This window comes from Gorilla gorilla, chromosome 7, assembly GCF_029281585.2.
Source record: "Gorilla gorilla gorilla isolate KB3781 chromosome 7, NHGRI_mGorGor1-v2.1_pri, whole genome shotgun sequence".
In the NCBI taxonomy this organism is placed as follows: domain Eukaryota; kingdom Metazoa; phylum Chordata; class Mammalia; order Primates; family Hominidae; genus Gorilla; species Gorilla gorilla.
This window is the reverse complement of record NC_073231.2, coordinates 109925974-109953254: the sequence shown is the minus strand read 5'-3', so window position 1 is coordinate 109953254 and position 27281 is coordinate 109925974. Positions and strand designations below refer to the sequence as shown.

General features: G+C 33.2%; 1 protein-coding gene across 50 annotated transcripts in view; it reads right to left on the bottom strand.

Moving 5' to 3' along the window:
• Nucleotides 1-27281, bottom strand: part of RIMS2 (regulating synaptic membrane exocytosis 2) — a 752291-nt gene that overhangs the window by 134077 nt on the left and 590933 nt on the right. For 16 of the 50 annotated variants that reach the window (XM_055348803.2, XM_055348807.2, XM_063708913.1 and 13 more), the window contains one exon: nt 24328-24500. The exons of 24 other annotated variants lie outside the window; for them this stretch is intronic. In XM_055348803.2, the coding sequence (XP_055204778.1) occupies nt 24328-24500 (173 nt within the window). 10 more of the 50 variants (XM_063708917.1, XM_063708909.1, XM_063708910.1 and 7 more) reach the window with 2 other exon arrangements.

Sequence of the window (27281 nt, the reverse complement as noted above, 5' to 3'; positions counted from 1 at the left end):
AAGTAAACTCCTGTATCATCATGAGGAACTTTGTTACTTATTGGAAGTATTTTTACTCCCTTCTCATAATTTGTTTGCAATGCTGAAATATTCAGTTGTCAATGCCAATAGAAGTTCATATTCTGTCCAGAACTGTTGTCCAGTTCTATTTAAGTTCTTGATATGATTCTAAACAATCTGTGTAATCATAACATAAATCTCACTAATAAGAAATCAATTCAACGCTTAAGAATTTCCTTAAGTTATTCATCTAAATACTTAAATATATACAGATATTAGGCAGCCCAAGGACAACTACATTTTTAACAAGGCTATGTAGATATCATGTCAGAACTAAGTACTAGAAGAAATAAGACAGCACTTCCCAAATATATACATTAAGATATTAGGGTTTCTTTGATAAAATAAAGCAGAAGACAATACTCCATATAAACAAATAGAAAATGTAAAGATTATTTTGCCCACAATTACATTCCCTGGAAAATTTTAAAGATAAATTTTTGGCTAGGTGTGGTAGGTCATGCCTGTAATCCCAGCACTTTGGGAGGCCCAGGAAGGGGGGATTGCTTGAGGCCAGGATTTCAAGACCAGCCTGGAAAACAGAGAGAGATACCATCACTATAAAATATTTAAAAGTTAGCCAGGCATGGTGGCACAAGCACAGGAGTTTGAGGCTGCAGTGAGCTATGGTGGTGCTACTGTGCTACAGCCTGGCTGGCAGAGCAAGACCTTGCTTCTATTTAAAAAAAAAGGAAATTTATTTCAAAGGTATATATTCTTATATGAATTTTAAAGTCCATTACCTTAAAACTATAGTCCTGTGTGAATATATTAGATTATAAGATATCCAAAACTTACAGAAGTACATGCTAAAATACACACTGTGCTCAGCTATATTATTGACGTAATTAAAACTATTAATATATGCAAAGTGATACATTTTGTTTTGTTTTATTTTGAGATGGGGATTTTGCTGTGTTGCCCACACTGGACTCAAACTCTTGGGTTCCAGTGATCCTCCTGCCTCAGTTTCCTGATTGGCTGGGATTATAGGTGAGTGTCACTGGGCCCACCAAGTGTGATGAATTTTAAACAAAACTGAATTAATCTTATACAAATAAATTTACGAGCTACTAGATTAGAAAAAAAGAATGACAAAACTGTCAACAGATTTCCAATGAATAGTTATTGATGTTACTCAGTGTATGCAGAATTATTCCAAATTCATGCAATATGTACTTTATTATACTTAGAGTGATAAGAAAAGCTCTTTATCATTAAAAAACAAATCTGAGAAGTATATTATAATTACCATTTATACTTAAGTTAGACTGAAAGAAATATGTTTTTTTAAGGACATCTTATCTACCTTTCCAAATTATTCTTATAAATATAATCATGTCATCCTCTTTTGGTTTCAGACACATTTTATCAGGTTTAAAAACAAAATTGAAACCATCATCTTTCATGGTAAATTTTATAGTATCTCCCAAGTTTTAAAACTACTAGCTGAAGGTACAAAACTCAGCCTAACTCACTTCATACAAATGTAAATCCTAAATCAATCAATAATATAATTTTGCATTTTAAAGAGCTGCTTTTATTAAAACCCTTTCAGAACAGATTTAACTGTTTTCCATTTTCTAGCAATATCAATAAAGCTTAATTTAATTTCTCCTTAATCTAGGTGGTCATATTATAAAAAATAGGAAATATAATTTCCACATGGGGCAAGATAATTTATTTATACATATTTAACATTTCTATAATTAGCTCTACTTCTGGAGACTTAAAATCGATTACAATATTTCTTTCCATACCTGTGAAATACTATGGATTAATAGTATTCTACACAATTTATAGAACATCCTATTATTTTGCTTGTTATCTGAGAAAAATGAGGCAGAGCCAGAGTTTAATTTGCTTTTAACACATACATGTACACACATGAGTACAGTGAAACTATAACCACCAAACCTTCATTAACAGGAATACCTTAGAAATGCAATCTTCTGGTTAACTTTTATTCATATTACTAAAGACTGTTCTAAAACATATGAGCAGTTTCTGACTTAGTAATAACAAAATGAAGAACATGATTTATTCCCTTTTTGATTGTTCGGAAATTTTTGTCATTGAGGATCATCATTCCAACAATTACTACTGTAGCTGCAAACTGGTGGCCCATCCATTAGATCTGGCCCACTGATATACTCTCTTTGGCCAAAAGAGTTGTTTACAAAGATAACATAAGAATTAGGGTTTCTGATCTCCTGAAACAGCAGATCTGTCAATACTGCTGCATGTCAATAACTAGCTTAAGGGGAACAGCACTTTCCCCCTTTAATGGGTGCACACATTCTCCAGCTCACCACCATTCCCAACACTACCAAGTTCTTAAGCCTGACTTACTTCAATCACTTATATTACCTGCTTGGCCCCTTTAGGTCTTTAAGTTTGAGTTCCCCAGTCCACTACTATATCACTGTAACTGTAGGAGTCCCAGGAAATTAAATGTAATATGGTCTGGAGAAAATTCTGTGAAAGTTGCCTTAAGAAGAAATCCGTTATCTTGATGTAGGCAGTTTCTATGTTCACTTTCCTATTTCTGGTAAAACATGGTTAATAAAAATTCTAGTCAGTTTACTTCTAGTTGGCTAATGCCAGATTTACTAAGTAAGTGTTCCCATATTGTTAAAAATAATTAAAGATTTAGTTTATAATAAATGGTAAAAAAAAAATCCTTCCCTCCTCACTGAACCATTTCAAAGATCGTTTTACTGCATGTAATTCTCATTATAAGTATGCAAATACTAGAACCATAAATATTTAATTATTCAGTAAAGACATCAAGCATGCTATTGTCAAGCTAGCACTGAAGAAACTATACTTAATGAACAAAACGCCTCATTGAATAAACAACTATTTCTGAAATTTAAAAAAGCGAAAGGCAGCTGTTATTCCTATGCAATTTATTTTGCTGAAAGTTTAAGAATTTAATCAACATTATTAACATTTCATTTTAGGGTTTATAATAAATTGAGTGCAAATTGAAATACATTTATAATCTTAAGCTTCAGATCAGTACTCTTACATTTTGTTACTACAGAATAATTATTATAAACTATTATGCAGTAATATTCTGAGACAATGCATCTAGTTATTTTCAATTTACAAAGAAATATTGACTTGCACGTGTTCTTATATCTATTAGAGTTAAATATTTGCAATCCTTCAATGTAAGCTTGAAAAGTTATTAAAGCTTAAAAATTAAAAATTTAGTTATTAAAGCTTATACATTAATGTAGATGAAAAACTTAAATGATTATAAAAATTGAATAAAAATACTGTAAGCATATTGATATTTTAATCTGTCATTTCTGCAGCAACTATGCTAATAATGAAGACATGAATATCTAATCCATCAATACAAAAAAAAAGGCAATTGCCAGATTTTTCAAAGTCAGTGATGTAGTTCCTAGAATCTTACTTTGGCTAACAGGAATATTAATGATTAACATTTACGAACAAATTTCTAATGGGTTTAAATACTACTGTTATTTAATACAATGAAAAGATTAATAAAATGCTTTATAGTATAATTTATATATTCCTTAAGGGAAATAATAGTACCTAACCCTTTCAACATCTTTTTGTTCTCTTCTTTAACTGTCATCTTCCTTTTTTCTGTGTTTCCATATAGTAACAACAAACTGACAATGTTTTTAAATTGCACTAAAGGCAAACCAATCTTTCAATACAAGATGAATGCATGATGTACTGATTTAATACCAAATTGTGTAATAACCACAAATCGAGAAACAACTAGTATATAGCAAGTGAAATGCAGATAAAAATGGAACATGACAAACCCTTAATGCAGAAATGAATATTATTTAAAATGCCAAAATAGAATTTCTCTTAGGTGTTGTTTTTATCTTAAAGGTAAATAATAATTTTAAAATAACAGTAAAAGTATTTTAAACACATTTGGAGAACATGAAAATTACTTTTCAGTTCAAATAACATTGACAAAAATTAGGAATTCTAATATCAGAACAATTTATTTGTCAGAGACAAATTCAGGTCTTTAATTATCTAAATGTATTCAATTTAACTATTCAAGCCAAATTAAAAGAAAATATCTACAAAATAGATTATGAAAAGACAGTTTCCTTATTTGTGGTTATTTTTTTGTATGCCATTAATCCATTATCTAACCTTATAATGTGGTAGAAAGACTGAAAACTGGATTTAAAAAAATAACTGAATTGTTTACATATCTTCTTGTGGCACTCAGCAAAATTTGATAGGGAGAGTAGCCTGTTCTATTTGAAAAAAAACATAATTTGGGATCAGCAGTCTAGGGCTGGAGCATAAAAGCTCTATGAAAAAATGAAGAATTATACTAATAAAAGTAGAACTATATGTACATATTATATGTATATATATGATATATATATGTATGTAATCCACTAGTTACTTTGTATATATAGTCAGTGGGTTAAAGCATAACTAGAGTCAATTCCAAAATGATAGTCCCTGATGCAATTCTTTCTTCCAGTCCTGTTTTCATGTTTTAAAAACTGTGAAACATATCATAAATACAGAAATGCGTAAGATATATGCTCAATCAAAAGATAATTTTAAAATTAATATCTTTGTAATCATTTCCCAAGTAAAGAGTAGGCTCCTTTAAAGAAGTTATAGGCAGATAGGATTTGGCCCAATTGGGAAAAATCTTTATAATAATTACAAATGTCCAAGAATATGAACTGCCTCATAAGGTAGAGGGCTCTCAACTGTTCAAGCAGATTGGACAATCAACTATTAGTGATATCGTATAGCGTTAGAGCATTCATCACATTTAGATACAAACTGGAATAGAATTCTCATGTCAAGGCCAGAAAATTTATGTTTTTAAAAAGCTCCCCCAGTGTTTTGTTTATGAGCCTGATTTGAGAACCACTGATATAGGAAGAGTCCTAGTTTAGTTCAGGGTACTAGATAGTTAACTTCTAAAGTCCTTTCCAATGATGGCCTATGGTTTTCTGGATATTATAATCTAATTATGAAAGAGAAGTACTATGTTACAATTTTAAGAATGAATCATTAGCAGAAAAGTATGAACAAAAGGAACATGATTATATTTCATAACAGTTAAAGGATTAATGAAAAGGGCACTAAATTTTACCTAATACTTTGATATTTAAAATTTGATTTTTAGAATTATCTTTCTCATTTATTGTCTGAGTTCAGTAGTTTTAATGAAAAACTGCAGTTTTAAAAACGACTGAAATAGGGACTCATTCATCCTTCAACAGGTATTTGCTGAGGACCTATGCTGTGCTAGGCAGTGTTCTAGGCACTGGGGATACAGCAGTGCTCACAACAGATGAAGACTTTGCTCCCATGAACCTAAAATTTCAGTATGCCCTAAATATTGTCCTCTGAAAGAAGCATGCCTGAAACACAAGTTCTTTTTCTTTTGTAGTTATAATCATTTATACAGATTGAACCTAAATTCTAAATTTATTTAGTTAGAGCAGCAACAGAATCTTAAACCAGGAGAATCCTCATCTCAGAATGTAAATAATAAAATCTGGTCTGTCAGTCTCTCAAGTTTACGGTTAACATCCCATGACACATACATATATCATGTATGTATGTATATATCATATATGTATGTAGGTATTATATAGAAATATATCTATATAGTATAGGAATGCCATATGTTATACATAAATATATACATATATTACATATGCATGAGCTATAAAATCAGTTTTTAGCCAGAAAAGCACCCTACAAATGAGATATCAACATTATTATTTGTTAAAATCATGATTAAAATAAAATGGTGAAGACTCTGAAAGTATAACAGGAAATGAGGTAGCAATATTTTATCTTAACAGAAGTCTCTAAATATCTCCTTATAACATTCACTCATTATTACATTGATTGACCTTGAATATTTTATTTGACAAATATAAGAGAATTTGCTCATTTTGTGTAATATGTAAAATTAATTCTTTTAATGAAGAGGGTATATTCCAATTAATAGTAGAAATAGGAAACTTTAATGATGTGTTGAAATATTAGATATGGGAATAATGGACTCATAATCATTAAATAACAATGTAAAACCAACCTGGAAATGAAAATGAGGAGGAGAGAAATAAACAGACATTATGGCAAGAATAGGATAGAGCAATTCATAAAGAGGGAAACTGGGAGAGAGTCTTCTAAGCATGTGCTAGATTAGAGCATGGTATATACACATGTATACATAGACACACATATGCGTGCATGCACACATGTATATATGACATAAAAGGGAGTTCTAGAGCTGTAACCTCCTTTATTACAGCTAATGGTTCCAAGCCAACGTATTGTTGGAAGCATAGAAAAAGACAGACAGATAGCCAATGGGAGGCCGGGTGCGGTGGCTCATGCCTGTAATCCCAGCAGTTTGGTAGGCTGAGGCAGGTGGATCACGCGGTCAAGAGATGGAGACCATCCTGGCCAACACGGTGAAACCCCATCTCTACTAAAAATACAAAAAGTAGCCGGACGTGGTGGCAGGCACCTGTAGTCCCAGCTACTGGAGAGGCTGAGGCAGGAGAATCACTTGAACCTGTGAGGCAGAGGTTGCAGTGAGCTGAGATCACACCACTGCACTCCAGCCTGGGCGACAGAGTGAGACTCTGTCGCAAAAACAAACAAACAAACACACAAAAAGAAAATGGGCCACTTGTCAATTCCATCTCTTTATACTGTGGCTTAACTGCTTTGTTTGAAGTGATTCCCCAAACAACAGACAGACTGAATTTTTAAAATATATTTGGGAAGTCAGCAAAAACGATCAATTCTCATAATATTTATTGAACTATAGAAACTATTTTTATATTCCCTCTATTAATGTCATTGCTTGAGAGATAAATCTCATCTTGTATTCCTTGGATAACATTTTTCCTCTTTACTGGATTTGTTAATCCTTACTTGATTTTACAATTCATTTCCTAGTTCCATCTGTCAGCTTTTTTAGAGATAATATCAATCCCTACAGTGAGTTTTTTCTAGACAACCCCATATTTTGTACCATAATTTTATGCTTAAACTCAACAAGAATAAAAATATTTATTTTACTGAAAGAATAGAGGCCAAAGTTTGAAATGGAAAATTAAAGCATGTCAATGAGTTTCAAGCACATTCCCTGAATGACTCTGAAAGTATTACACTAAAATAGTTCCACCATAAACAAAGTTTGGAAAATGCTGGTTTAAATACAACTTTATTATAGCGCGTCTCAGAGTGTTCAGGTGTGCCGTGAATCTTGATGAGAAGGACTGTATGTGTAGTAGTTCCCAAATTTATTTGATAGTGGAATAATTTTTTAAAGCATCAGTGCAGGGGATTAACTTTCTGAAAATACACTTGAAAAGCACTGATTTAAAAGATTCAATTTTATATTTCTAAGTATTCATAACTCATATTCTTATCTTGTTGACTGATTTTAGCTAAAGGTCCTCTCAGATTCACATAGCTGGAATATTTTAAAAAGACTTAACAAGAGAACCCATGGGACTCATGTGCAAAATAATATGTAATGTTTTAATTAGTGTATTTTTTATAGTTTAAAAACCTTATGCTTGGTTTGGATCAAGGATAAGAAAAACTGTTTAAGCTTCTCAAATATGTTCTTAAGCTATTAATTCAGAAAAAGACTTTTTAATAGAGTCAGCAAGAAATTATAGATTTTCTTTTGAGAATGTTTTTCTGCCTTATATAAGGCTGAAAGAGTTTCACTTATCTTTTCTTGTCACAGTTTATGTCTTCAAAAGGTATTCTGCAGTGAAGTGGAAGGAACCCTGAACTTTGGTTACAAATGGTATGATTTTTATCACTACTTTGACACTTATGTAATACTGGGCAATTTAGATCACCTCTTATAACATCAGTTTTCCATCAATCTGAGCTTCAAAGAGAGCTTTAAGTGAAATTTATGTGGCTTATAAAATGCTTTACCAATGGGAACTATTATTTTCAAATCAATCTAATTACTTTTTATACTTTTTATTCTATATTGTAATCATTTGTTCACTTATCCATCTCCCCTCTAGAAAATAAGCTCTTTGAGGAAAGGGATAGGTTTTGTTAACAACTATTTTCCCTATTTTGGCACAGGGTCTAGCACATAGATGTTAAAAATTATTTGCTGAATAAAATGAAGGCAATTTAAGAAATAAAATAATTTTAATTCCATAACCACTAAAGGTCAACCATATCAAACTATGAAAAAAACCTTATAAACATTGTCCACAATCTCTACCCTATTACTTTGTGAAATTATAATGAAATCTTTTGGTACTTCAGAAAATATTTTATCTTGTATGAAATGCAAAATGGATCTATCCTATTCTGAATTGTCATGTGGAAAAGTGTGAAGAAAGTTTCTATGGAATATGCAGTTCTAAAAAGCTAAAAAATGTGATAATTTTATAAATTTACTTTTCCTCTTTCTGATTCCTTTCTTTTTTTAAACCCATCTCTACTATTTATGAAATGCTTGTCATGTGCCAGAAAGTGTTAAGTGCCTTGAGGGCATTACTGCGTTGAGTTCTCATGACAATCCTCTAAAAAAATTACTATTATTATCCCCAGTATATGAAGAGAGTGGCTTTTATTTTCCCAAGTTTATATTGTTAGAAACTGGCAGAACAAGGACTCAATCGAGTTCTGTCTGAATCCAGAGCTAACTTTTAATCATTATGCTATATTACCTCTCATGCATGTTTTTGGGGGACTTAGAGCATTATTTCTTTTTTGTTTTTTTTGAGACGGAGTCTCACTCTGTCGCCCAGGCTGGAGTGCAATGGTGCGATCTCGGCTCACTGCAAGCTCCACCTCCCGGGTTCACGCCATTCTCCTGCCTCGGCCTCCGGAGTAGCTGGGTCTACTGGTGCTCACCACCACGCCCGGCTAATTTTTTGTATTTTTAGTAGAGACAGGGTTTCACCATGTTAGCCAAGATGGTCTCGATCTCCTGACCTATTGATCTGCCCGCCTCGGCCTCCCAAAGTGCTGGGATTACAGGCAGCATTATTTCTTATACTAAAAATTTGGATGATGAAAAGTGATGAAGACTCATTGTATGCTTACTATGAGTCAGTGTTCATGGCATCAAGTTCTCATTCACAGCTTAGCAAAGCAAGCCAGTCTAATCCTCAAGGTGCCAGATCAGAACTCTAAGTCTCTATATATGACAGGTGTACCATATAAGGTAGCAATTCATACTCTGTGGTATACAGAAATAGTAAAAGAAAGCTGAGTAAATAATAGACTATCTAGAAAATACATAGTGGTCTTCAGACAACTATATATCTACTCAAAATATTTTCATAGAAAGTCCCAGAAGACTAATTCTACAAATTTTCTTATTTTTGCCATCTCCAAATGATAATTACATTATATCTAAAAATCCTGCATGAAATCTAACAAGAGTGGGAGAAAACCATAAGAAAAGGTAACAAAAGGCTGGGTATGGTGGCTTATGCCTGTAATCCAAGCACTCTGGGGGGCCAAGGTGGAAGGATCATTTGAGGACAGGAGTTTGAGACCAGCCTGGGCACGCAGCAAAATCCCATCTCTACAGAAATGAAAATTAAAAAAATAGCCAGGCGTGGTGGTGCATGCCTGTAGTCCTAGCTACTTGGGAGGCTGAGGCAGGAAGATCGCTTGAGCCAAGAAGTTGGAGGCTGCAGTGAGATATGATCATGCCACTGTACTACAGCCTGGATGATAAAACAAGACCCTTGTCTCTTAAATAAAAAAAAGAAAAAATAACAAAAGATACCATTAGAATTTAAACATTAAGCAAACTCATGCCAATCTTTGACTATGCCCCAAAAGAAAAGTGTAAAGAGAATTCTTTTGAAAGATGAAAAGATGAGGGAAATGACTATTCATCATATATCAGTAAATCAACCAACCAACCAACCAAATTGTTCCTAAATGGAATACATATAAGCCATGAAATACATTATTATGAAGTAATTTCCACTGATTTCTGAAATAGAAGTTTATTTCCATTGTGGGGGGGCAGGGGAAAGACCACCTGGACTATTTATTTATTATTTATTGAGACAGGATCTCTCTCTGTTGCCCAAACTGGAATGCAACGGTTTGATCATGGTTAACTGCAGGCTTGAACTTCTGAGCTCAAGCTATCCTCCTCCCTCAGCCTTGGCATGTGCCATCACAGGGTAATTTTTTTAAAGTTTTTGTAGAGATGGAGTCTTGCTGTGTTGCCCAGGATGGTCTTGAACTGCTGGGCTCAAGCAATCCTCTTGCCTTGGCCTCCCAAAGAGCTAGGATTACATGCGTGAGCCACCAATACCAGCCTGTCCTGGACTATTTAAAAACTTTTGTCAAAGAAGACTGTGACTAGCATATTGGATATTGCATTATGTTAGAAGTACTATGTTGGAAGCTCTATTCCTTTGGAGCTCTTCACATGTGTAAACTTTCACTGTTTTGTTGCAATCTAATTTATTCTTATACAAAGTTTTATTGAGTCCCTACTATGTATGAAATATTGTAGATACTGGGAGGAAGAAAAATAAAAAGATAAAAATGATAGATATACTATACTCAACTAATCAACCATGATAGATTAAATATATACTTAAATAACCATCACAGGGGAGAAAATGGGTATCACAAGAGAAACTATTATTTTAAAAGAACATTATATATAAGCTGTGAAGAGAAGAGAAGGTATGTCATGGAAGAATTCACATGTGAGTTGAATGGTGAAGGATGAGTAGGTACTTTACTCATAAAGAAACCAGAAGCCACATTTCAGGTAGAAGAGTCAACGTGAACATACGTGCAAGGAACAAAGACAAGATCCTGGAAAGAGAAGGGTCAAGGAGAAGTGCAAAGGGTTGAAGTCAAGATATGGCTAAAAAATAAAGACTGGAATTGTTTCTTCCTTAAAATCCTAAAGTCTCAGGCCAGGTGTTCTTGGATTTTTTTTTTCACTTTTGTATCCTGAAGATTAGATTCCATTTTTTCTGTATGGAGAATCAGAATTTGAAAATAAAGTCATGCTATAGTACCACACTATACTGATGTTATGGCATCTAACAATAATACTCATGCATGAAAGTTATTTTATTTCAAACTTTTTCTTTTACTGTATCTATAAAATTCGAACTTCTGTATGTTAAATTTGCTTATCATGAGGGATAAACATGATTATGAGGGAATCACTGGTCAGAATACTGCATTTAGTTTGAATAACAGCTATAGATTAATTGTCCTTATTTGCTTTTAAAAATAAATATTGAATGTGATGGAAGCTACTGCAGCATTTTTTCTACTGTAATTATTGCATACAGTAGAATTTATTCCAATTTCATGATTTCTCTACTTTCATACTAAATTCATTTTACTCCTTAATGTATAATCAGTGGGAAAAATGTTAGAAATTAAATGTGAAAAGAGCATAGAAATGCATTTTATCCCTATAGCAGACAAGTTAATAGAAATAATATTTACCTGCAAATTAATCAATAGTAGTAATGCCATAAAACAAAAGTTGAATATATTAATCAATGATAATGAACATTTTTAATGTATATAACTCTAAATTATTATTTTATCTATAATGAAATTAATCAGTAAAAATTAATCTGTGCAGGCATCTCTGAATCAGGATAGAATAACCAGTTATCACAGAAATACAAATAAGTAGAAGTTACTAACTAACTATATTACAAAGTAAAACTGTAAAAGTCTCTTAAAACTTATGTAAGACATGAGAATGAATTTTAGGCTGGGGGCTCATGCCTATAATCCCAACACTCTGGGAGGCTTCAGTGAGAGGATTGTCTGTGGCCAGGAGTTCAAGACAAGTCTGGGTATGTAACATAGTGAGACATTGTCTCTACTAAAATTTTTTCATTTCTTTTCATTTCATTTCTTTTCTCTTTCTCTTTTTTTTTTTTTTTTTTTTTTTTTTTTTTTGTGACGGAGTCTTCTCTGTCACCCAGGCTGGAGTGCAGTGGTGCAATCTTGGCTCACTGCAACCTCCGCCTCCCAGTTCAAGCGATTCTCCTGCCTCAGCCTCCCGAGTAGCTGGGACTACTGGTGCGTGCCACCATGCCCAGCTAAATTTTTTTGTATTTTTAGTGGAGATGGGGTTTCACCATGTTAGCCAGGATGGTCTCGATCTCCTGACCTCATGATCTGCCCACCTCGGCCTCCCAAAGTGCTGGGATTACAGGTGTGAGCCACCATGCCCAGCCTTCTAAATTTTTTTAAAAAAATTAGCCAGGCATGGTGGCATGTACCTGTATAGTACCAGTTACTTGGGAGACTGAGGTAGGAGGATTGCTTGAGCCCAGAAGGTCAAGGTTGAAGTGAGCTATGATAGCACCATTACACTTTAGCCTGGATGACAAAATGAGACTCTGTCCTAAAACTTTTTTTTTTAATTAACACTGATGTCCAATTTCATATCAATGAAGAGAGATATGGTATTGAATTAGAAATAATATCAGTTAGTAGAAATGATCACCCTGAAAGTGTGGTGACACCAATAGCAAGTGGAACCCTTTTCACTATGCACAATGCAATACCAACCTTTATCTTGTCTTAACTAAAACCTGGTACTTTCTTGAACACGCTGTTTCCCCTGAGTTTCTTTCTAGTAACAAATACTTATCCTTCTTCCTAGGTTGTAATATTTCTGGCTAGTTGATACTTTTTCCTGAATATTTACCTTCCACTTTTATTTAGAAGTTTAAATTTCTTTGCAGTTTATGACAACTGGCTATGCTAACTTATACCTCTGCCCCTCCCGACACCCAACCCCTTTTATTCCCTTTCTGGTATCTAATGGTCACTCCTTCATTTACTGAAGTCCTTGAGAGCTGGCTTAGACTTTTCTTCAATTCTCAATTTTACCACAATCCTAAAGGATTTAAATAGCTGTTACAAAAACCTAACCAACCGCCCAATTATCCCAAACTTACATAAATCCAGTTATCTTCATATTTATCTTCTCTTCCATTACACTCTATTCACTCCAATGCTGTGTCATATAATATTTCAACTAATAGAATAGCATCTACATAAAACCTTACATTTCAAAAACATGTTCTCTCTTTTTTTTTTTTTTCTTGAGACAGGGTCTCACTCTGTCAACCAGGCTGGAGTGCAGTGGTGCGATCTCAGCTCACTGCAGCCTTTGCCTCACTAGCCAAAGGGATCCTCCCATCTCAGCCTCCCAAGTAGCAGACCACAGGTGTGCACCACTGTGCTTGGCTAATTTTTGTATTTTTTGAAGAGGCTGGTCTCAAATTCCTGCAGTCAAGCTATTTAACTGCCTTGGCCTTCCAAAGTGCTCGGATTACAGGCATGAGCCATCATACAGGCCTCAAAGACATATTATAACTAAAATCTCTTACCTCCCCGAACCCTATTTTTACTGTATCATATAATTTTCCAATTCTTGGATTTCATCTGTTTTATCCTACTTCATCAGTTCCCACATGAACTTGTCTTCCTTCTTATTTAGCACTGACATTTATACAAGCACTCTCAGTTTCTTTCTACTGCTATTTTTCCAACAACCCCATCCATCAAAACTCCCACTCCTCAATAAATGCTATAGTGTGACTTAACTGTTTCTACACTTTACCTATCTCAGTGCTAGTGAGAAAGATCACACTGCTCTCTCATGCTGGTGTCTCTTGAAACTGTTTGTCTCCAACCTGCAGAACTATTCAACAACCCTTTAATTTGTCCATTGTAAGCTACTTCTCATATTTTCTTCAGTAGTTATTCCAAATCTTCAAACCCCCAACTCACCTTTTAAACTCTTATATTCTTACTTCTTATGTGATTGAGAAAATTAAGGCCATCAGGCAGTATTAGCCAACTTCCCAACTCCTTATCTAATAACTTATCTATTTCCATATTTGTTTTTCCTTTTTCAAGCCAGTTTATCCAGCTATGTTTCTGATCCCATCTCCTCCTCCATCTTCAGGTTCTTACTCTAGTAGATTTGCCTTCTCAGTCCTCTACCTTCAGATAGACCTTCTCTTCAGACCATGTATGTTACCTAGCCTCAAATTTGTCACTTGCAGGGTCCCATATAGTGACTGTGAAGTCATGAGTACACTCAAGTTTACCACACAGGAAAATAATATGATGGCGTATCAACATTTAACCTAGTAATTTTCCTAAATTTTTGAGAATAATATATTTAATTATTAATTGAGAATCTTCAATATGTAGCCAGTTCACAGTTTTAGGCCAATGATTATATTTATGTCCAAAGAATAAATTTTGGACAGTAACGGAAAGGAAAAAAAAATCACCTTTTCTTGAGCATAAGGTCTGTGTTTTATTCATCTTCAGCACTCTGGAAATTTAAAAATATATGCACAGATAAAAAAATATAAAAAAGATGAATACTTTAGGGAAAGGTGGCTTGGAAGGAGTATTAGAATGAAAGAAAATATGCTTGACAAACTAAACCCTAAACAAAATATTGTTTGCATATTATCACCTCTAAAGTCATATTTATAGAAGAAGCAACATAGACTATAGATTCTCCTTCCCTCACTTTTTTTTGGAGACTTTTTTTGGCATTTAAAATCATATAATTCACAGGTGATAAAACACACCCTTTTAAAATATATGATTCAGTAGCTTTTAGAACATTCACAAAGTTGTGTGACTATTACCACTATCTATTTTGACAACATTTCATCACCCCAAAAATGAACTCTGTATCTATTAGTAGTCATTCTCCAGTCTCCTTTCCCCTTAACCCCTGGCAACAAGTAATCTACTTTTTTTTTTAAAGGATTTTCCTATTCTGGACATTTCATATAAATGAAATAATACAATATATGGCCTTTTGTGCCTTTCTTCTTTTACTTAGTGTAAGTTTTGCAAGCTTCATCCATGTTGTAGTATGAATCAGTGGTTCAATCCTTTTTACAGCTGAATAATATTCCATTGTATGGATATACCACATTGTTTACCTATTTACCAAAGCAGAGATCTTTTTCTCTGATGTTTTCACAAATTAACTACTTCAGAGAAACTGACTACTCATATTTTATGCTATTATCCTAATGAGCTTGTTATATGGTTTGGCTGTGTCACCACCCAAACCTCATTTTGAATCATAGCTCCCATAATCCCCATGTGTCATTGGAGGGACTGGGTGGGAGGTAATTGAATCATGGGGATGGGTTTTTCCCATGCTGCTCTCGTGATAGTGAATAAATCTCATGAGATCTGATGGTTTTATAAAGGGCATTTCCCTTGCACATGGTCTCTTGCCTGCTGCCGTGTAAGATGTGCCTTTCTCCTCCTTCACCTTCCTCCATGATTGTGAGGCCTCCCCAGGCATGTGGAACTATGAGTCAATTAAACCTCTTTTTCTTTATAAATTATCCAGTCTCAGGTATTTCTTCATAGCAGTATGAAAATGGACTAATACAGTTTATATTTATAAGTTATTTTTTAAGATAAGAATTTCCTATTAAACTAATCTCCGTGAGAGATAATATCTCAAGTTATGGAAGGAGAAATGGGGTTATGGAGAAATAAACATTTCAGAGGCAATTAAGCATTAGAATCAACAAGACTTGGTGAATGGAGGGAAGAAACTGTGCCCAGTGGAGAAGAACTAATCAAGAGTGATGCCCATGTTTCTGGTTTGAGCAGGTGCAAAGATAACAGGCCATGCACTGAGACTGAGTGTATAGAAGGAGGAGTAAGTTATTTATTTTGGCTGCTGGTTTGGTGAGGGGTATAATGAATTTAATTTTACATGCTGAGCTTAGCATGCCCCTGGGACATACAGGAAGATGTGCAGAACCCAGGTGGACAGATCTGGCAGATACTTAGGAGGGAGATCTGGGCTGGAAGTATAGATTTGGAAGTTATCAATACATACATGCTACTTGAAGCCATGAAGCATTGAAGCCATGAAGCATTAAGATAATACGTGTAGATAGTGAAGAAAAGAGGGCCCAGGATGGGATCCTGGAAAATGTCAACATGGAGGACATATAGAAAGCTCACAAAGAAGACAGAGGTGGCCAGAGTGTATGGAGAACTAAGAGACAATCATAAAAGCCAAGAGGGCAGACAAAATGTTTCAAGAAGAGATTGGCAATGAGATCAAATTCTAAATAAAGTTTGCCTGATAAAATATAAAAACTGCTAACTAAATTTAGCAGCATACATAATTTCAGTTACGTAACAAAAAGTTACATAACTTGTAGTTGTAATAAAATAGAAGTAGAAAAACAAATCCTCAAAAAGGAGGCAAACAAGAGAGTAGATTTTAGATACTCCTAACACACACAAAATAAAAGAAAGAAAGAAAGGTAACTATATGAGACAATGGGTATGTTAAGTTGCTTGACTACAGTAAATGCTATGTGTGTGTATATATATGTGTGTGTGTGTATCTATATATATCTCAAAATAAGCATGTCAAAACATCACATTTTACACCTCAAATGTGTACAATAAAAAATAAACAATGGTAAAAAATTTCAATTATTATGTCTAATATAGTAGAATTAATATAGTCCAAGAAGGCCGGGCACGGTGGCTCAGCACTTTGGGAGGCCGAGGTGGGTGGATCACTTGAGGTCAGGAGTTTGAGACCAGCCCCTGGGCAACATGGCAAAATGGTGTCTCTACTAAAAATATAAAAATTAGCTGGGCATGGTGGCACATGCCTGTAAACCCAGCTACTTGGGAGGCTGAGGCAGGAGAACTGTTTGAACCCGGGTGACGGAAGTTGCAGCGAGCCGAGATTGTGCCACTGCACTCCAGCATGGGCAGCAGAGTGAGACCCTGTCTCAAATATATATATATATAAAATATATATTACATATATAATATATGCAATATAATATATAACATATAATATATTACATATATTATATAATATATAACATATAATATATTACATATATTATATAATATATAACATATATTACATATATAATATATAACACATATATAATATATTACATATATAATATATAACATATATAATATGATATATATTACATATATTATATATTACATATAATACATATAATATTATATATTACATATATAATATATAATATATATATAACAGGAAATTGAATGGGATTAGTATGTTTTTGGCATTTCACTTGAACTTGCCAACAGACTAGATAAAAAAGAAAATACAATGGGCTACATTGTTTTCTTATCAGTAAGGCAGCTATATCCGTTCTTTAAGAGAGATAATAATAAAATCTTAAAGTTTTACCCAGACTATTCTAAAATGGATGAGTAGCATAAGAAACAATATCCTCAAAAATGCTTGGATAGCTAATGTAAAAGTAATTCTATATGGCTATTGCTGTTTCTTTAAGAACTTTCCATGAGCCTCTTCTACTCAACATAGTAGAGGAGGTTCTAGCCATAAGTTAACCAACATAGCAGAGGAGATTCATGAGGCAAAAAAAGAAATAAAAGGGATTCAGATTGAAAAAGAGAAAGTAAAACTATCTTTAAATGCAGGTGACATGATCTCCTATATAGAAAATTCTAAGGAATCAACAAAAAACTATTACAGCTAAAAAATGAGTACAGCAAGGATATAAGATCAACATACAAAAATTAATTGTATTTCTATACACTAGCAATGAACAATTAAAAATGAAAGTAATGAAACAATTCCATTACAATAGCATCTAAACAAAATACTTAGAATAAATTTAACAAAAGAAGTAAAAGATGTATATACTGAAAACCACAAAACATCATTGCAAGAAAGTAAAGAAGCTGGGTATGGTGGCTTACACCCATAATCCCAGCCCTTTGGGAGGCTGAGTAGGGAGGATTGCTTAAGCCCAGGGGTTTGAAACCAGCCCAGACAACACGGCCAAACCCCGTCGCTACAAAAAATTTTTAAAAAATTAGCTGGGTGTGATGGCATGACCCTGTAGTCACAACTATTCAGGAGGCTGAGGTGGGAGGATCACCTGAGCCTGGGGAGATAGAGGCTGCAGTGAGCCATGATTGCACCACTGTACTCCAGCCTGGGCAACACAGTGAGATGCTGTCTCAAAAAAAAAAAAAAAAAAAGAAAGTAAAGAAAAAATAAATGTTTTCTGCCGATCATATGGGGCAGAAAAATAAAGAAAAAATAAATGGAACAACATTTTGTGCTCATGGATTAGAAGACTTAATATTCTTAAAATGGCAACAATCTTCAAATTGATCTAACTGAACACAATCTCTATCAAAATCCCAGAAATTTTCCCCCTGAATTGACAAGCTGAACTGAAATTTCAGTAGGAAATACAAGCAACCCAAAAGAGAGGAGGAATAGCACCTACACACTACTGGCATCATAATCACCTGTGGTGTTTTAAAAATGCAGAATCACAACTTCAGGAGTGATGTTCAAGTACTTTCAAAAAGTTCCCAGTTGAGTGTTATGCACAATCATAAAACAGAGTAGAAGTTATTTGGGCTTATAAGGTTTTCACTGGTAATAAATAGAAGATAGCCTTAGTGATAAAGAAGAAAACAACAACAAAAAAGAAAATACAAGCCACAGGTAATACTTGGTGGAAGAGCACAGCCCATCATACCCTCTGTGATGAGTTGGCACTGAAACACACTTCCAGAAAATTAAAAACAAAACAAAACAAAAAACTAAGCTTGATGGAATATTGGAACGGAATATTAAATACTGTCTGGAAACATCTGCCAAATAGTAGAAACTTATGTTCAGCTGTTTGTTGTACCAGTGGTCAGTCACAGAACCAATTACCTCTTGAATTTATGATAATAAAGGCAAATCATCAGTATAACAGGCAATGCTCACTTTCCTGTTTGTTGTATACTATCATCTAAGCTATGGAAAGGTGTGTGAATCATTGAAAAATCCATTCCTCTGTTTAACAAGCTAAAAAGCCTAGATAGACAAAATAGATAGGTGTACACAACAGTCAGGATGACAATCCTGGTATTTTAGAGTCCTAATCACAACTATTTTTAAAAGACCTCTGCTTCCCCTTTAAAATTCCATAATATAGGCATAAATAGACTGTATATATCAAGTTATATCACATAGCTATGTAATCTGTTTTCACACTAACTCTGATCTAGAATATGTTAGCAGCAGTGACTTTGAATAAATGTTTCATTAACAATTATTCTGCTTATCCTTCTAAAGATTATGAGATCTTTTGCTAGATAATTGAAATGGCTAAGTCTCTTAAAATCAGTTATTCATGAAAATTTGAACTGATGCCCCAAATTTTTCCTTAAAAAAGTCTCTATCTCAAAAAGAGCAATTCTCTTAAAAAAGAGCAATGATAATTCCATAGCATTTATAGATATGCCTGAGAACCATAAGTGTATAGAGAAATAATTTCTTGATTTTTAGTTTGAACACAAAATTACCAACATTGTTGCTTTTGACAATACTATGCCTTTCAGTATTTGTTTTTTCTATCTTCCATTACAAATTACTTAAGATTGCCTCTCTCTGAATATTTCATCAAATATTCTTATGAATTTGTTCAGGCGATCCCGATGACATTTTAATATGGAACTATCCTCAAACATCCATCCACACATGGCTAAGAAACTGCATCACTCTCAGGCTTAGAAATTTTAACATGTTTAATTTCATTAAACTTTTTATATTTTTATTTTTGATGTGTGTGTAAATATAGCTAAGTATAAATATATTACTCATTAATTAACTTACGAAAAATATTATATTCAAACATTTAACAAACTATTTTTGAACTTACTTTTTGCTATTCATTTCTACTTTTACATTCAGTAGACTTACTAAATGTGACTTACTATAAAATGAACATAATCATGCAGTAAGATCTGTATCATACAATTAGATCTAATTAACGAAAATAGCAATTATAATGGCTTCTGTTTATTTTAGTTACTGTGTTAATTGTAAGTACTAGCATTGCTATAGATGTTAAACTCTGAGGTAAATTTTTTTTTCCTTCATATTAGGTTGGTGTAAAAGTAGTTGTGGCTTCTGCCATTAAAATTAATGTCATTAAAAGTAATGGCCATTAAAAGTAATGGCAAAAGCCACAATTACTTTTGGACCACGCTTCATAAAACTTAGATTTCATATAAAACGTCAATCATATATAGGTTGAGCATTCCCTAATTTGAAAATCCAAAATCCTAACTGCTCCAAAATCCAAAACTTTCTGAGTTCCACAATGCACAGTAACCTTTAAATCAAAACACAACATTGTACGGAGAGACTGAAAGCCTTTCATTGTTTTTTTTTTGCTATTGCTTAACTGCTGATATAGGTGTTCTGGTGATGCTACTATGCTGCTTAGTTCCCTGAACACATTACTTTTTCACTGTATTAATAGTTTGTCATATTTTTTACTGTTAAATACTTATGTGTTAATAAGTGCAAGAAAGTGACTACTGGTTGGGAGCATAGAAATTCAGAGTCAGAAATGGTATGATGCCAAACAACCACAGACTGTCCACATGAGTGACTGAGACAGATGTCTTTGCTTGCTTCTGATCATTCAATGCAGACAAACTTTGTTTCATTCACAAAATTATTAAAAATATGGGATAAAATTACCTTCAGGCTATGTGTATAAGGTGTCTATAAAACATAAATGAATTTAGTGTTTACACGTGGGTCCTATCCTCAATATATCTCATTATATATATGTACAAATTCCAAAATCTGAAAAAAATCCAAACTCTGAAACACTTCTGGTCTCAAACATTTCAGATATGGAATATTCAGCCTGTAGTATAGAATAAGATTATTTCCAATAATGTTGTATAAGAACATAAGTTGTTATTAATGTTTAAACAATCTGTGATTGTGTTTATCAACTACAAAAACAAAATGATGCTTGGAATACTCAGACATATTTTCTCTCACAATAAAGACTGAGATTTATTCTAAGAAGTAAAAGCAAATTCAAAAGCCTATGTTGAAATGATTAATGAGTGCTACCAACATTTTCTTTTTCTTTCTCTTTTTTTGGGGGGGGAGGGGGATGGAGTCTCGCTCTGTCACCAGGCTGGATTGCAGTGGCAAGATCTCGGCTCACTGCAACCTCCACCTCCTGGGTTCAAGCGATTCTCCCACCTCAGCCTCCCGAGTAGCTGGAACTATGGGCGCACACCACCATGCCCAGCTAATTTTTGTACTTTTAGTAGAGATGGGGTTTCACCACGTTGGCCAGGATGGTCTTGATCTCCTGACCTTGTGATCCTCCCACCTCAGCCTCCCAAAGTGCTGGGACTACAGGTGTGAGCCATCGCACCTGGCCCCAACATTTTCTTATAAGCAATTGCCGTTGATACTTCTTGCCATGTTCCAGGATATATGTTCCCTACAGAGATCAACCTGGCCTCCTCTAGTTTACAGTTCCAGAAGTATTACACAGTTACTTAAGCTAAGTGTAGTGCTTTGATCAACCACATTTCTAGAATGTACCATCTTTCCCTTTTCCTTGAAAAATAATGTGCTCTTTTTTTGAAGAAATAATGAAGCAAGTACTATTTAAAAACCAGAAACTTAAGGTTATAGTCTTCTCTGAATCTCTGCCCAGCAAGCCAGGTATGGCAGTGTGGGATCTGGGCTCCAGGCAAACACCAATGGGCTCATGTGTTCTCATGTATACAGCATGTAGAAAACACATTAGAGACTCATTCTTTTCTTTGCTCCTGGAAGAAAGGAAACTCTACGTATCTTTCCAAGGACACCTTGGAAAGCTTTTCTTTGTGAATTAGTGATGAAATTATCCTATGCCCAACAAATCAGAAAAATGGTCATCTTTATTAGTAAACCAATGTAATTATCAAAAGTTAAATACCAAAGACAGATTTGAAATTACTAATTTAGATTCAAATAATAAAATATGCCTTAAGATTCATTTTTATGTTTAATGCCTGTTATACAGAAACTTTCATAGAGCACAAATACAGTTAAATATATCTAAGATAACAAGGGAAGGGACATTGGCTAAATCACTGAATTGTATACTCAATGGGTAGAGTTCTATCCCGAATATCTGTCTCACTGTGAGAAAAGTGAGAAAAGCACAATTTTAGATTGGGCTTAGATATAATAAGGCAAAATCTTGCTTATAAATAAGGCGTGCTTTTATTGAGCAGGCTTTGTACTAACACAAAATCAAATTCTGGACTACTAGAAAACTCCATCCCTCCAAAATGTACATAATTTACAATTTTCAATCTCATATAAATGTAATTAGAACAACCTCATATCCTCAAGCAGAAGTATAAAGTCTGACTGCACATTTGTGCTAATTTGACTGTATGTAATACATATAATACTGTAAAGATAGCTTCATACTTACTTACTGACTTGTGCTATGAAAATTAAAATATACTTGTTTTTATGCCATGCTGCCTGTATTTTTTCCCTGCCCTTCTCCCTGTTCAAAGTTGTTTATCTAATGGATTGAGTTTAAGAAAGACATAACCAACACTTGCCTTCTAATAAACCCTAAGGCATCTATTCTTTCTTTTCAGAGTATTAAAAAACATTGCTCCTGCTTTGTAATCTTCTGCAGGACTCAAACTGCACTAGAACCTACCAGAAAACTAAGAAGAAGCAAGGGAACCAGAGCCAGAATAAAGTCTACTATTTGCTACCTGTTTTCTCATTCATTTTTGAAGTTTGTTTCTAGGAAATAATATTTCTTGTAAAGTAAGCTCAATTTTTTTCAGCCACTTCAGAAGTTAATTTTAAAGAACTCTGCCTTATTTTTGTCTGAAGCAGTTTTCAATATTGGTAAAGAATTTTCAAGTTTCTCTTTTCAATGATCTTTATTAGACCTTACAGATAAAGAAGATATACAGTAATTCATGTTAAAAGAGACACAGGGAAATTTACATTGGATTCAGCTACTCATAACGAACTTGGTAACCAAATAAATCAGACTCTCAGAGCTAGTGGATACAAATTCAAGACTGTTTAATAAATCAATCTATTTGATAATAGTTTGCCAACATATTAATTAGTAATATTAGAAGCTAAATAGATAAAACACAAGAAAATAAAGCAAATGTAAATGGCAAAATAATTTTTAGGAATGGTAAAAAAGACTACATTACTAATGGGAAATGCCTACAAATAACATATTTTACCTGGTATCATCTTGTGAGAATCTCCTTTGCAAATCCTCTTTATTCCACTGTTCTTTTTCTTTCCCTTGCTCGTGTATATCTTGTGTTTTTTCCTCGTCTCCTGATTCTCTGTTTTTCTCCTTATTACACGTTTTGGCAATCTCTTTCCCTTTCTCATTCTCATTAATTCTTTCTTCCTTTACCTCTTCCTTCTCATGAACTATCTCTTCATGCTTATCCCCTTCTTTCCCTCCCTCTTCTATTCCCTTTGGTCTTTTGAAAGCAACAGAAATTGAAGGCGTGCAAATAAACACACAAAAAAAGAAAGTAAGTCAAGAAAAAACACTTATGAAATTAAACAGAAAGGTAATAAAAACTATCAAAACATAAGTAAAAATTATATCTTTTAAATGTTGAAAACTTACTGCAGTGTATACTAGAGAAGCACTGTATAAATAGCACTTAATTGTAATGGTTTTTTAAATCATATTTTCCTTTTACAAAATTACATGAAAAAAGGTAAAAGTTGTGATCTCCCTATTATAAAATTTTTAATCCAATAAGAGTAAAACAAAATTTAGCTTAGGCATCTATAAAATCTATAGGACAAGTAAGAAATGCAAATTATACTAACTTATATACTATATGTATAAGTTTTCTTGAGAAGATGAGGACTTTTTCTATGCATATATAAAAATTTCAAGAGGATAGGAAAGCATCCTACTGAAAAAGTAATATTCTTATGTTTTCTAATAACAAAATATATTCTTTTTCATATTCCTTGGAACGTGAAAAATTCAAGTCTCAGCCATCACTTTTATTTCAATAAAGATATGAGGTCTTAATTTTTAAATTACAAACATGAAAAAAGATATTATTTCCAGTGATGTAGTAAGCAAAATTATCCATAGTTTCATAACATTTTCTTCTGTGCAGGAAGTCTGAAATGTGGATTAAAATATATTAAAAAGTAGTATGTACTGAAGTTAAGCTCCCCTGGCTTTAAAATATATATTAACCTGTTAGAAATAAATAATTTTATGTTCATCCAGGAAACATAAAGACCTTCTAAAACATATTTAGAGAAGTTTGTTGTTGAAATCCCCTTACCTGATTTTCTTGTTTCCTCCTGGGCGTTCTGACTGGACAGACATGTAGCTTGTGCTGCTGAAACGAGAAGCACTACTAGTCCTTGAAACCGCAGATATATCACTTACATCACTGTCCGAAGATTTAGTAGAAACATTATCTGCCCCTCTATGAGGATCCCATCCTGATCGATACTGTTAACACAGATTGACAAATACGCAGAAGTTGTCAGTATTACCACACAAAGCAATTATTAGCTTTCTCCTATTTCAGCACTTTAATTGTCCACAGAGGAAACTGCAAAATCGCACTCAGTTGCATATAAAACAAAAGTGAATGGCAATTATCCTAAAAGACAAATTCAATTTATATGAAACCTTTGTTTTTAGCAAAGTAATTAGAATGTTTTTACCACACCCCAGTGAAGGCCATTAAAATCGTTTCAAAACAGCACTGGCCTCAGGAAAGAACATTTAGGTAAGATCTGGGAAATAAACATTTGGCTTAATATGAGGAAGTAGAATTTTTTTTATTTTTTAATAAATTCTAGTAGCCATCAATTAATCCATTATGCTTCACTGAAAACCTAGAGATAATATAAAATCTAATTATTAAACCATTAACTCTTTTTAGAAAAGCCAAGAGAAAAGAGAAAGTTTAATTTCAGAGTGGTTGCTGGATTTTGATGAATCCTAGAAATACTAGAAAAAGTCATTATTATTTACAATAGTTCAAACTTCCTGGAATTGAAATAGTCAGATAGTTAACTGGCACAGCCAGGGTTGCAGGGTATTCTTGGGTGTTCAAATATTCTGGTAAATTAAAAACCATCGTAAATGCTTTAGGTTAATGACCTAGTCTCATAAAATACATTTAATGCAAAAACTAATGGACAAAATTTAACTTTATTTTGACAACAAAAAATCATTTGCTAAGAGTCCTCTTGTTGAGATGTAAAAAGGATAGACTTTGGAGTCTGCAAACCTGAGGTAAGAAAAACTCTCACTAGTTGAGTAAATTTGAGCAGATCATTTAACCTGTAAAAGGCTTCTTATAAAAAAATGGATAATAATATCTTTTTTTGCACGGCCTAGAACTAAGACATATGTGGTATCTGGCATAATGTAAGTAAATGTAGCCTGTATTATTACTGCATTATTACAACTTGGTGTTGCAACAGTATTCTTACTATAAACATCAAATATGACTACTATTGGGTTAAGAGATTATCTGCTAATTGATTTTTATTTGTTTAGATGCACTTCAAACTTAATGCTGAAACATTCTTATCTAGTTAATTTTGCAAAGGAGAATTTTCTAATCACAGATACTAGCAAATTTCATAAAGCCTTAGAAAGATGATTATTTTATATCAACCACTTGCTATGTCTTAAAAAATAATTACCTAATAAACAATCCCCCACGAACGACAATTCATTGCAAGTATCAGATGGATATAAACATTTTGGCCAAGATAAATTGAGTGGCAACAGAGCATAAACAGCAGATCCGATATAAGTGATCTGTTGATTGTTTTCTTCCAAAACCTCTCAGTATCTAGCTATCCATTTTTAGTAATTGACTCTTCTTCAAACGTAAAGAAATTATTTCTAAGGCTCCACAAAATTTTAGTCAAATCCATTAACCTAGCAACATATATTCAAATTACGTGAGAATTGGCCTTTCTTAGTCCACTTTAACTTTCTATCTTGTTAGATAAACTCTCAATTATCGAAAAGCATACAATTAAATTCTTCTAAAAATTGCTGCCTTTTCCCAGGAAATATCTATTTAAATAGAACCATAGGGTTTAATTTTAAAAGAAACATTATTAATGTACAGTGGATTTATTCAAAGACAATTTAGATCATAATATTATTTTTCAAATAAAGTCATTTTAAAATACCTGAAATGTATTTTGCCTGAAATGACAATGTTGAAAGCCATTGCCTAGAATAGCATTTAAATGAATGGTGTCAACATTATCCATGTTATATCTGTCTATGTAATATATACAATATGTACACTATATAATAATATATTGTATACTATATAATACAATAAATGATATATCTATACATATTTTCACAAAATTTATTGAAAGTAAATGTGATCTCAAGGTAAGGTATATATGGAAGGCTTTCATTTTACTTATATGTTTTTTGGGCATTTATTCATACAAAAATCAAAGTTTTAAGAAATTTTTCAAAGCTATAAAATTGTTCAATAGATACTATACTCCATATGGGAGACTTTTCTCTGATTCTTATAATTTATAATAAAAAAGAAAAGTAGCTGCTATTCTTTCTTTTAAAGTAATTTATTATTGAATATGAAAGCAGTTTTGGTAATATATTTCTTATTTGTTTTTGCTCATGGGATTATTATATCATCTAAATTCAAATGGAAAACTGTAAGTTTTAACTCTAGCAGTAGTAAGGGCAATAATGTAATCATTAAGAGCCAATGCTCTGGAATGGGACTGAATCATTTGAATTCTGGCTACATAGATTATTAGGTTTGTGATCTTGGATCAATTGCTTCTATGAGTCTCAGTATTTCATCTGGTAAAATATGGATAATAATTGTGCCTATCTCCAAGGCTTGCTGCAAGGATTAAGCAAGATAACGCGTGTAAAGCACTTAGCACAATATCTGACACATAACAAGTGATAACAAATGATGACAAAGATAATGATGATGATGATGACGATTAAACAGTAGCCAAAGACTGGCTTATGTAAATTTCAGGAATATCTTTAGCTAAATAATATTAGCTAGAAATACTTAATAAATATATTAAGACTATTCTAAGCTACAAAAACATAATTATTTTTACATATATCCAAGAGATCTGCTTCAGAAAATATGTTTATAAAACAAAATTAAAATATTAAACCCAACTTTACCACTGACTCCTAGTATGTCTTCAGGATTCACCTTCCCCATTTGGCCAGGTTCATCCATATTCCATC